Source organism: Squalius cephalus, assembly GCF_949319135.1.
Source record: "Squalius cephalus genome assembly, chromosome: 9".
NCBI lineage: Eukaryota > Metazoa > Chordata > Actinopteri > Cypriniformes > Leuciscidae > Squalius > Squalius cephalus.
The window spans coordinates 14397130-14409449 of record NC_137130.1 but is presented as its reverse complement, the minus strand read 5'-3'; the positions used below and the strand labels follow the sequence as shown (position 1 = coordinate 14409449).

General features: G+C 37.1%; 2 protein-coding genes across 4 annotated transcripts in view; one reads left to right on the top strand and one right to left on the bottom strand.

Moving 5' to 3' along the window:
- Positions 1 to 1464, bottom strand: part of fgf14 (fibroblast growth factor 14) — a 137241-nt gene extending 135777 nt beyond the window's left edge. The window contains exon 1 of the mRNA XM_079882437.1: positions 583 to 1464. Within this exon, the coding sequence (XP_079738563.1) occupies positions 583 to 673 (91 nt within the window). The 5' untranslated portion in view covers positions 674 to 1464. The remainder of the gene's footprint in view (positions 1 to 582) is intronic.
- An 8955-nt stretch (positions 1465 to 10419) lies between these two features.
- Positions 10420 to 12089, top strand: cfap97d2 (CFAP97 domain containing 2). 3 transcript variants are annotated; one of them, XM_079881542.1, is made up of 5 exons: positions 10420 to 10586; positions 10847 to 10927; positions 11098 to 11216; positions 11303 to 11483; positions 11645 to 12089. In XM_079881542.1, exons 1-5 carry the CDS (start codon positions 10491 to 10493, stop codon positions 11663 to 11665), a joined length of 498 nt encoding a protein of 165 aa, XP_079737668.1. In that variant the 5' UTR covers positions 10420 to 10490; the 3' UTR covers positions 11666 to 12089. The 3 variants fall into 3 exon arrangements, with proteins under 3 accessions (XP_079737668.1, XP_079737667.1, XP_079737669.1); XM_079881541.1 differs by having other exon boundaries at positions 11620 to 12089; XM_079881543.1 differs by lacking the exon at positions 10847 to 10927 and having other exon boundaries at positions 11620 to 12089.
- The last annotated feature ends 231 nt before the right edge of the window (positions 12090 to 12320 follow it).

Below are 12320 nucleotides of genomic sequence, written 5' to 3'. Positions count from 1 at the left end.
GACTGCACGCTCTGTACAGTTTTCCTTTGTGTCCATATTTGTCAACAGCTTTGTTAAAATAAAACTGCGCAAGTGTGCCCTGCGGACCGCCTTGTTGTGATTTGTTTTTGGGGGAATTTGTGTGGAACAACAGGGTAGCTGTACATGCTTTGACCGGAATAAACTGCAAGCTAATGATCTCTTAATGAACAGATGAATAGAAAGAGACAAACGACACGAGGTCTTTGCACTGCACATCATCACGTAAGAATAAATGCTGCACACGAATGCCAGAGAGCAGCATCACTTTAAGTGATGCAGGACTGAGAAGGATGCTGCAGCATCCCTGAAACGAACCCCCCAAAAATGTGCTTCCCACGTACGGCCCAAGTAAGACTGTTCAAGCTGTCTTAACACTACATACCTGTGGGATTTAGTTGAAAAAAGTTGAATGTTAAAGCCTTCGGCTGTGATATCTGTGATTGGTCTCACCACTAGAGCTCAAGTTATCCTCAGCTTTGCCTGCATTCACTGACTTGCTGCACAAATTTGACTGCAGATCAGCACACATAGAGGGGAAGAAGAAGACGCAATGGCTCTTACCACTTGGGTTCTTGTTCTTCTTAAGACTCTTGCCACAAAGACACTGCAGCATATGCGTTCCTTTGCTGAAAATGTTCCAAAGAAACCACATTGATTTGGGCGAGGAGCGATCCAACAGCTTAGACACCCTGATAAAGAACAGATCCCTGCGGTTGCATAATAATAAGAACACAATGGGATGCTCAGTTTTCCAGTAGTAACATAGAAAAATATGTATTACTATCCAAGCGTCTTCATGCACGAGGTAAAATATTCTCTTTAGAGCAGGCAAAACAAAGGTATTCTTCTTAGTAATAAAGGTTTGTCGGTCATAAAAATAGATACTCTATAAATTGCATGTGCTGCAGAGGGGGAACGTGCAGCCCGTTATAAACTAACGTGAAAGACACGGCGGATCTTTGCGTTCCCTATTAGTTCATCACTCAGATGAAGGGTGGATGGATGTGCACGGCATCAGAAGCCTGGAGGGGATGCATCCCATTTAAAAGCAGCGATACCTCCGAGCAAAGCGCACATTTCCAGCATGAGCTCAGTGTTTCTCAGGGAAGTCTTCCTAAAACCTGCTGCTGCTGCTGCTGCTGCTGCTGCTGTGTCTGTTGCTGCTGCTGCTGCTGCTGGTCAGTAATATCCATGAGCTTTCATCAATGTGAAAGCACTGCACTGATCCTGATGCTGAGGATGCGGTTGGAGTGCGGCTTGATGTTTCACCTGTGCATCACAGATCCAGTTGCCTCCTGAAAAGTATCTCGCACGTATCCCTCTTTGCCTTGGATCTGTGTTGGATATAGACGAGAGGGAGGAGGGGTTGAATTGAAAGATTGCCTTTCCATTACGTAAAACACGTGGTTTGGACTCTGGCATATCACTGACGCTTTCGGCATTTCGACATAGAGTAGCGTTGGGAAATCCGATGCATTTTAGCGAATCGGTTCGTTCGAACTACTCGTTTCGATGGAGCGGTTCGTTTGAATCACCACTCAGAAAGTCTTCCTCGTTTTAGATTATATTCTTCTGAAGTTCAGTTAATATTTGGCTGTTATCAGGTGTTTAAATTACGGTGTTGTGTTTGCTGTATTTAGTAGGCTACAGCCTAAATGTTTGTGTAACAGCTAAATTCTACCATAAAAGAGACTCAAGACACAGACACAATTTTCTCACGTTCAAATATGCTTGATGAAATGAAAAAGAAAAACACTGTTCTAACAGTTTACAGAAGGTCCTTCTTAAAAAAAAAAGGCTTCTTATACTAGGATTTACAAATTGAATCGGTTTCTTTGAACGGCTTGTTTCAGTTAGACCTGTTTGAGTGTTTGTTTTTGCTCAAAAGTGTTTCACGCGCCGGCACGGCATTTTACCTTTCACTCTTTTGCAATAAAATGAATAATTGTCTAGAGCTTGGCACAACATTACACTTTTTGACTTTCTCAGTTTGTGTAAATTCACTTGGAGTTCAGAGTAGGCTACGTACTTATTTTTCCCACATTAATATCACACATGTCTAATACAATTGTGTGGTTTTGTTTCATTAATACAGTGTATACTTTTTTCTTGATTTACCCCGAAAGAATGGAAGTGAAATGTGACAACATGCCCCATAGGTGGGGTACGTTGTAACATGTGAGAGGCACATTGTAACATGAAATGACAGCTTAAAATGTTATCTGATCTAATAAACAATAAATAAACAAGACAAACTGAAATATTTTGTAAATAAAATACAATTATTCACTTTTTCATATAAAATAATGCCATTTTTTAATAATTAAAAATAAAGTATTTTTTTAGTTTGACAACAAGCACAGCAAAAAAAAAAACAGCTATACAGCATAGTTCAAAACATAATAATAATTAATCATTTCTGAACATTGACTCTCTTTATTCGCCTTTTTCTCATGGTTTCTCAATAGAATTCATAAAAGAACAGCAGTTAAAATAGGGGCGCAGTGTTACAACGTGCCCCACATGCGCAACTGGGATTTAAACCCTGTCTTCTGCTGGTTAGATCAGCATTAAAGAACTATCTCAACTGTTAAATAACAGATATAAGATTAAATTAATATCAGATTTGTCCTAATTTTAAAAAAACAAAATTTTTACAAAAAACAAAACAAAACAAAAAACAGAAATTAAAAATGAAATTAAGTAAGAAATGTACTTTTGCTATAAATAAATGTCAGTGATATCTTCTTTCTCTATATTGTTGATATCAACTCTAATCAACTCTAAGTTTCATCATGCATGTGTAGACATTTTTAAACCATGTGTGTTACAACTAGCCCCTTGTTAGGTTGTGTCCCGCTCACCCTATTTGTAAAAAATTGTACAATGTAGAAATAAATCAATCAATCAAAGTTTTAATTAAAAAAAAAACTCCTGTTTGCTCTTCTTTGTTGGCATATAAACTGGCGAATAAAAAATGAGTAAAAAAAGATTATAGGCAGAAATAAAACTGTGCATACTGTTTGTAGCCTATATCACTTGCATCTGACAAGCAAAATTGGTTTATTATGGGACACACCAAAAATCTATTCCAATACAGCCAACTATTAAAAATCTAGTAAACTTTCCATTGATGATATAAATCTTCTAAAGGCATTACCATGTTACAAGATAGGCCTATATAACCTGCTTCCATAACAGGTTCCTTATAATTTTGATAATGCTATCTCACGTATAATTGTTTTCCTTGAAGAAAAACAAAAGAGCAGTGTTCAATTAACAGGAAGCTCCACGCTTTGATTTACTGCATTAATCTACTTTAACGACCTACTTTTGTTCAGCCCAAGACTTGCCACTCTTCTGTGATGTCTAGGTCTTCAGGGAAGTGGGCTCCTTTGAGGCTCAATGTTTCTTGACTAAATTCCCCACAGAAAGTCTGACACAGCCCAATCATTCCCACTACAAGATGATCACAAAACCCGAATCTATGAGTCATCCAAGCAAGGGGCACTTCCCTGATTAAAGCAACAACACATTGCCGTAAATCCTTAAAAGATGAGCAAAGTGCATCAAATTTGAACACAATAGTACTCTGTCACTGTTTGAACCATGCGTGACATCTTTGTGACACAGGGAATTTGGTAACAGCACTTTAGAAATTCAACATTATGACCTGATTTTGCAGATAAGTGTCTGCAGAGACTGTCTGTGTAAGGGATAATGCAGCACTGAGGTTTTCTCTGCTCTTACTGCCAGACCTAGTATTGATCTGTTTCATGTAAAGTAAAACATCATTGCACCCGAGGGAAGATCCTCTGACAATTTTGTCAGGCATCATTATTATACTTCTTTTTGATTATGCTGTAAATTGCTCATGCTGGGGGATTAAGATGTGTTATTATTGGTGTACTCTAATATGCATCTATCATTTAAAATGTAAAAAAATAAATCAATGAAACTGCTAAAGACTTCTCAAGACCATCTCTGCCATGTGCTAAAAAGACCACAAAATGCAACAAGCATAAATGGAAGTCTAAAAACAATTTATTACATGGCTCTCTGGAAGACTTCAATCTGATTGGTCATTTGAAGGATATTGTGGTTGAATATTTAATATTGTCCCTGGCAATCAGTCAATTACACTGTGCTAGTTTGGTGTTTCACATCTTTTTACTCATAAAAAATAAAATATTTAAAGCTTTATTGGTTTAAATTATTAAGTATCCATGTAATAAAAGGGATAGTGTACAGTTAGATGCTCATTGTCATACAGAAACCCCTTTAAAATCATTATCACATCATATTTTTAAATAATTTTCTGAAAGCATTTTATCCCTTACATAACTCATAACCCCATACTGTTATGAGTTATGTAAGAGATATAATTTTTGTTTTTTTGTTTTTTTACTTAAACTCCCACAGCTTGTACCAAAACTTCCCCCTTCAATGGAAAAGGCGCATGGGCAGCAAATTAAGCTTTAATATGAATCCCATGTGATGAGCACAGTGTCCGAATATTCTCTCTTGCCTGTTCATGTGTACAAAACCCTCCAGTCTGTCCCTTCCACATTTACTAATGACTAGCCACTGGATGACACCACAGCACAATTCACTTGAATGAATGTTGGGCATGTCGGGACCCTAGGCGACCGCATTTATCAGGCCTTCACCTTCCCAGCAAAAAATTTAATACAAATCCAATACTACGTGACTGTGCATGTAAAAACGCTTTTCTACAAATAACGAAAAGGCTGACCCGGGCATTTCTGAGAATAAAAAAAGTTTGTTGACCATGTTTACAAAATCACCTTGATACTAGGTGAAAATAAGATCTTAAAAGTTGTTTTGTTCATTTTCATAAAGGCAAATAAAGTGCAAGTGCCTCCACAGTATGACTAACGGTATAGTGAACCTGACTAAACCCACACACATGTGAAGCAGCACCTCTTCAAACAGTCAATTAGAGATGTTTTATCAGAATGACATATTGGCTTCAGTGCTGGCATTTGCCTGCTTTTATAGTCTTTGGGTTTGGTTCTGTGCTCATATCAATTTGTGCCACTCTCATGCATGTTAAAAGTCTCTATCTGGAGCAAATCTACATGAGCGCAATGTTTCATAAGGAAAATGAAATGTAACTTTACAGTACAAAACCCTGATTGAATTAGTCAGCCCATCCAAAAGCAGATTCCTGTACTTTTGGCAATGCATTTGGTCCAGGTTAACTGAAAATCAAGGTTGCGTAGCATGAGGGACAAAGGATTGTTGGATTATAGAAATATGTGATTTATCCAAAAGTCCCCAAGAGTGAGAGCGTAATGCAAGCGAAACATAAAACGTTAAAAAAAAAAACTGTCCCTTGGTAGAGCCTAGGGCAAGTTAGACCTTTTACTGTCAGAGTTGCTTTAAAAGCACAGTAGTGATTGAGCCGAAATGGATATAGTGGGCATATTTGTCCATCGTCTTTACTGTCCCAGAGCTGCTGATGCACTTTTTCCCCTTCCGTCGGATGACTTGACATATGCAGTTCTTTGACTGTGCCCATGGATATTTCCCCACAGCAAGAGTACTTTTATGACGCTGTTCTAAACACAAGACAGTCTCATGCTCCATGATAATCATCTCTCAGGGAGTATTCTAACCAGCACAAACTTTGCTGACGTTTTCAGTGTGCCAAACATACTATGATGCATATGTAAAAATCTCTGGGAAAACGCATTCCCCACTTATAAAAACTAAAATGCTGGGTTGTGTTAACGCATGTTTGGGTCCAATATGGACAAACCCAACCGTTGGGCTTAAAAGTTTAACTAAAAAAGGTAAACCAACGGTTTTGTTTGCATGTCCATATTCGACCAAAACATGGGTTGGAACAACCCAGCATTTTTTAAGAGAGTAATCATTCAAATAAATATATCTGAACTCCCATTTCTGCTATCTTAAAAAAAAAAAAAGTGCAATAATTTGATATTTTTGCTGTAGTCTTTACAATAATTTGGGCTACTGAAGTACTGTTGCATGGCTGTCTGGAATACTTAATTTTGACTATATTTTCAATATATTTTTGTATAATCTTGAACATTTATTAAATATTTGATGTGCAATATATAATGCCTGCTTTAACCATTGCTCCTGGCAAACAATCTCCCGCTATTTGTTTCTCATAACACTCTTTGTCCTCACAAAAATGTGTCATATACCGGAAATAATATCATGTCTTATGTCCCTCTAAATTTGTCCACCACAAAGGAAAATGTGTAACTTAAAAAAAGTGTTGCTATAGGGTGTTGCTGTCACAATTTATATTATAGTCGTTCCTGGCCTAAATTTAAAAAGAAAAAGAAAAATCCACTCCCAGGTCTCAATGATATTATAATAGATTCCACCCATTTTTGTTGCACAAACGTAAGAGATACGTTACATGCCACAGTTTAATACTTAGCAGTTAAAATCGTTATCCGTAAGCAAGCAATAATAATAGAGATGCTTGCCCTAGAGATTAGGATAAATAAAAAAGCATTTATTATTCAAGGTGTCCTCTGCTGCATTACTGATATGCGCATGTAAACAGCTAAACTGGCACAGCTTTAGGCACAAACACCCACAAATACTGGGCATCAGACGACAGAGAGTTTTCAGTTACACTCTTAATAAGAGCACACTTCCCAAACATGTCTCCTCAGCAGCGAGAGACCCTGTTGAGGATGTGACCATCACTAGACGTTACCCCCCCTGAGACTTGTTGCCTTGATCACTTTCCATCACAGTGAGAGAAAAACACCGATCTCACAGGCTCCTAAAGGAGCACGTCTGGCTCTTCGTTCTCAGTAGAGACTTTAGTGCTCCCCAGCAAAACAACAGGGAACAACGGGTATTTGTATCAGCCAACGTTGCTAGTTGAAATGTCTTGAGAATGTCCAACTTCCATGATGTTTGTATTAAGAACAGCTGATGATACTAATTCAAAAAAATCAAATAACAAGCATTGACTGCTTTTTCTTTACCTCCTCACATATGTTGACATGAGTGGAAATAATTACAGGATAAGTCCTTCACAAAAGAATGTACTGTAAATGTCCCTCCGGTGCTGGCTTATACAGCAGCGTAACAGTAAAGGGCAATTTGCTGTATCACACCACTATTGGGCATCATTATAGCGTATGTTCCTGCAGCCCGATGTTCATTTGGTACTTGAAGTTCGCAGAAGACTAGGAATAGATCATACACCACCGCTTGATAATTAGACACCAACAGGTCCAATTGCGCAAGAGGGAATTTTTGCACATGGGCATCATCTTTAGGGAAAGGAGCTTACCAAACACGCTTTCTGCTAATGATGCCTGGCTTTGCCCGCTCCCTTCTGAGTTTCCCTGGAGCTAATTTACTGGAACATCGCCACCGTTGAGACTTTTTCAAGCTTTCGTCCCTTTGGATACAGATTCTCAAGACATGGATAACGAAGGGAAGCAACTAATGCATGTCAGGCAAAAAGAAGACCGCATATCCTTTCCAGGTCACGTCATCAGAAAAGATGATTCATCCTAATCTGATTTATCCTACAACAGGCTAAAATTGCTCTTCATTATTAATATTAAATCAGGACATAATGGTAATGACGGAATGCAGAGAAAGCTTGCTTTTATGTCTAACAGCCTTACACTAAAACAGGCCAAGAGCAAATTCAGTTGCTGAAATGTTGCTCTGTCATAGCTCCAGAGATTTAAAGGAGCTCTCAGTCATATTTTATTTAAACATTAACTTAACTTAGTTTCAGATTTTTCTCCTGAAATTACTAAGAAATCAAACTAAATCAAGCCAATTATAGAAAATTATAGAAAACTCAGCTCATATAGTTTGGTCATGGAAGAGCTGAATGAGAAATGTTTGATTTCAAACCGAAATGTCTGACTTTTGATTGAAGATTTTTGTTTCTTGGCAAATATGAGCACAATTTGAGACATTATTGTCCTCATGAAACATAAGATTACTAAAATCTATTGCGCTGGAGAAAAAAACTTAAGCATAAGTCTCCATTGACTTTCAATCTCATTGCTTTCTAAGAGAAACAACTGAGACATTAATCAGAACTCATTTGAGATTTTTCTTGTCAACGGGACAACGGGAGAAACCTCGAGAGAAACTTTCTGTTTTCACCTGGCAGACAATAAATTAGGCACAAAATTTCTAACCACTGCCAAATTGTACAAAGTGTACACATTACAGAGAAAAGCTCTTTGTTGCTGTCTGATCAATCGCAAGGCAGTTATGAGACTGCTTTGGGGTAAACTATATATTTTGCATATTTCTATACCCTGCATTAATCTTTTCTTTAATTATTATTCATTAAATGCAGGTCAATTTGCCTGTTTGGAACCTGAAAAAAACATGATAAATCTCATCTCTGATATCTCATATATCTGATGTGATAAGCTCAATATGTGTAACGCAGTAAAATAAAGCAAGACGTTTGTCTGTATTGGTTATAAAAGGGAAAGATTGATCATTTTCAAATATGTCCTGGCAAAAACAAAACTGACACACTAAGATTATATCTGAAGGAAGAACATCTTAAAGGAAAAGGTCAATCAAAAATGAATATTCTGTTCTCATTTCCTAATCTGTATGACATTCTTTCTTCCATGGAACAGAAAAACACTATAAAAGTAGTTAATATAATTTAATTTCATACGAGTGAACTACATGCATCCTTCGGAAAACTGTGAACATCTCCTTTGAAGAAAGTCAGTCATACAGCTTTGAAACAACATAATTTCCATTTTTGAACTAACTATTCCTTTAACATAATGCTAAATAGAAAGAGCACTATCTAGGCGTCACTGTCTCCTGAGAGTGTCGCCATCTTGTAATCCTGCTAGCAGTAGTCTGTGTCATTACTCAGCTACGGTACAAATTAGACACGTAATATTTTATTGCCAGTGATTAATTCATGAAGCAATTTTCAAGGCAATAAACTCAGACCTCAGTTGAGAATGAGGGGCTAATAATAAAGGACGTCATCGTATACTAAAAAAGAAACCAACCAAACGTAGTGAGACAACTCTGCCATGCAGGCATTCAATTTCACTGGAATAAGAAGTGTGACAACTACAGTAGCCCTGTACCTACACATCAGATACCTAATGTTTGTTAGAATTATGAATTTTGTATTAAACAGAGAAGCTGTAATATCGAGCAGAAATAATAAGGCGATGAAACTTTACAACACAGAATTCTATTTAAATTCTTTCTTCAAGCATGGAGATTCCTGTTCATCTACAAGTGATATTGCACTCTTCAGACCATCACACCCTGCATGTTAACCACTCTCAATACTGTAACAGTTCATAAACCTGCACAAATAAGACATTTCTGAAGAAAAGGCCAAGAGATGACTCACTGCTATACAAACCAAAAGTCAAGAGAATAATTTGCACTCATATAACCATTATATGAACATAATCACTGCTGTTTGGAGTGACTGCGTACAGTTCAGTAGAGGTTACGTTTACATGAACCACACTAGAACAACAGAGACATCAAAGTAACTAAGCAACTGTTGTCAGGTTTTAAACTCTATAACTATAAAGCCATTATATTAACATAAGCAAAAGGTTAACATCCTTGCTCTTTATACAACTATATAAGGTAAACTGAAAATCAAAGGATTCAAATTCATCTAAAAAGGACACAATAATGGGGATATATATTTGTGTGTGTGTGTGTGTGTGTGTGTGTGTGTGTGTGTGTGTGTGTGTGTGTGTGTGTGTGTGTGTGTGTGTACTTGCTAATTTAAATTATATTAAATATACTTGCTGATTTAAAATGATTGCCCATATCTTACTCTCAGGTTCAGGTGTTGTTGAGCTACATGTCAAATGAATCACAGAGGCAATGAAAGCTACAATCTCCGCACTCAATGTCCTTGGGACAGAAAACACAAAACATCTAACATTAGCCTTTACTTGCATATGGACACACGCATATATCTGTGCTTCCTCTTAAAAGGTTACATTAAGGTTGCTTAAATTCTGTTGGGTTCACAGTATATTAGAGGGCTTCCAGCTTTTCCATGCATGCTGCTCTGCTAAAACAACAGAGCCCTGCAGGACACAGAATATTCATATCGGACAAGGACACTATGCATGTAGGCCATCCTTTAAATGGGTGAGGGTGCCCTCTCAATGGTGCTGCTGGGTTAAACTTCTTAAGAAAGTTTGGATAAGAGGCAAAAGGCAGGGAAAGCTATTTAGGATGCATTTAGGAAAATAAGTGTTCATCAAACTGAATGAATGGGACTCATTTACAGTGTCTCAGAGAGTATCATTTCATAAACATAGACTAAGCTGTTTCTTTCTGAATGGCTGCCATGGCAACAACCACATGACTAGCTCAAAACTCAAGCTGAACTCATATCTCTGTTCATTGTGGTTTCTGGTGCAGCTGGATTCAGGCTACAGCGAAGCAAAATAATGCAACATCAAGCTTACCAACCTGTTTTGCCCTGTGTTAATAAATATCTGCAATACAGATGGGACAAAAACTGCTATGAGATGCACAGGAACAAGGTAAAATGGCAAATTGCTGGTTTATTTTGGACATAGTATACCATGGTAATATGTTTTTGGTTATTCAATGGCATTATTTGAAATATCATAGAGAACCATATTGATACCATGTTATCTGTCAAAGTACAATGGTAGGCCTACATTTTTGTACGGGATATGACATGGCCAAAGAAATATAGGCAACATGTAAAGTTTAATCACTGAGATACACCAAGTGCTTCTTTGTATAACATATGTTAGCATATGCATATTATTTCAAGGTTAAATCCGCAAAATCAACGATCAACACTACTTCCCCGAAAACCTATGACCATCTACTTGTCAAGTTTAAGAAAAGACAGGTAGGACGACTGAACTACATCGTTTCTTGACCACCAGATGCCGACATTTCCCTTGATAATTATCAAAAAAATAATTAGCCTATCAAGGAAAGCATGAGAAACACATGCTTTAACTTTGTAAGTAAATCAATGTCAGATAGGCCTATTCTTCTCTTATCCATCATATCCAGCTTGAAGAAGAACGGGTTTCGAGAATCGAAAGAGAAAATCAGATGCTTATAGATAAAATGGCCCATATAAAGCAGACCACCGGGGGAGTTAACTGCAGAAATGACTATGTAAAGAAAAGGTATAAAATATCCAACAATATAATATTGCAATTTACATGATATTCATTCATATATAATATATTGCACTTCATGGCTTCTGTTTCAGTCTTGGCTCAGAAAAAAGACTGCAGGAGCTATTACACATCACCAAAGAGAATCAGCGTATCCTTCAGCGTTTGTCCACATGCAGGCCACATCACAGCGTCCAAGTGTGGCGCGAGCAGTGGCTCAAAAACCTGGAGCTCATGGAGAATATAGGGAGATATCCGCGTCTGTACACCGCACAGGTCGGCAAATTATTACTAAAATGTACAGATATTTCCCATTTATTTGATGCATTTTTATCTATAGGCTACTTATTTATGCATATACATAATTATGCATACTCTGACTTGAGTTTTTCCATATTCTGTGCTATTAAAGAGATCCTCCTTGCCACCCATTTCAGCTGACAGACACTGAAAGGTAGAGAACTAGAAAACTGCGAGAAATGAGGATGAACGGTCTGCTAATGTAAGGAATGAAAGGAAGGAATGTGATGAGAAGACTAAATCTGAACACAAAGTTACATCTGAAGACGAAGCGTAATTCTGCAAGACAGAGTGTAAATCTATGTTAAAATCTAATTCGTATATGTTTTCTATGTCTATAAAACGTTCTTTGCTAGGCCTACTGCTTTGGACAAGTTAAATTGTTTGGCTAACAAAATACAAATCATAACCACTAGGGGTAACTGTCAATGTTTTAATCATAGACTGGAAAAAATGTTTTTCTCTTTGTTATTTTTATTAACTTTTATTAAAAAAAAAAAGTATTCATTTTTTTTTGTACTGTCTCTGTGCGATATACACACCCCCTGTACAAGTTCTAAATCTAAATAAAACCATTAAGCCAATCGTGACTGACCATGTGTTTGACATTATGACCAGACATGATGATGACTCAAATGAACAAACAAACATGACATGAGCTTCAGACATTTTATCTACACATTCTGTCTGTTTATATGAACTCTTAAATCCTTGATTAGAAGCTTAATTAAATGTATTAAAACAATTCTAAATATTTTTAAATGACAGGCCTATTTTTAATCGATTAGCTACGCCTCATCACGAGAGGCGCTA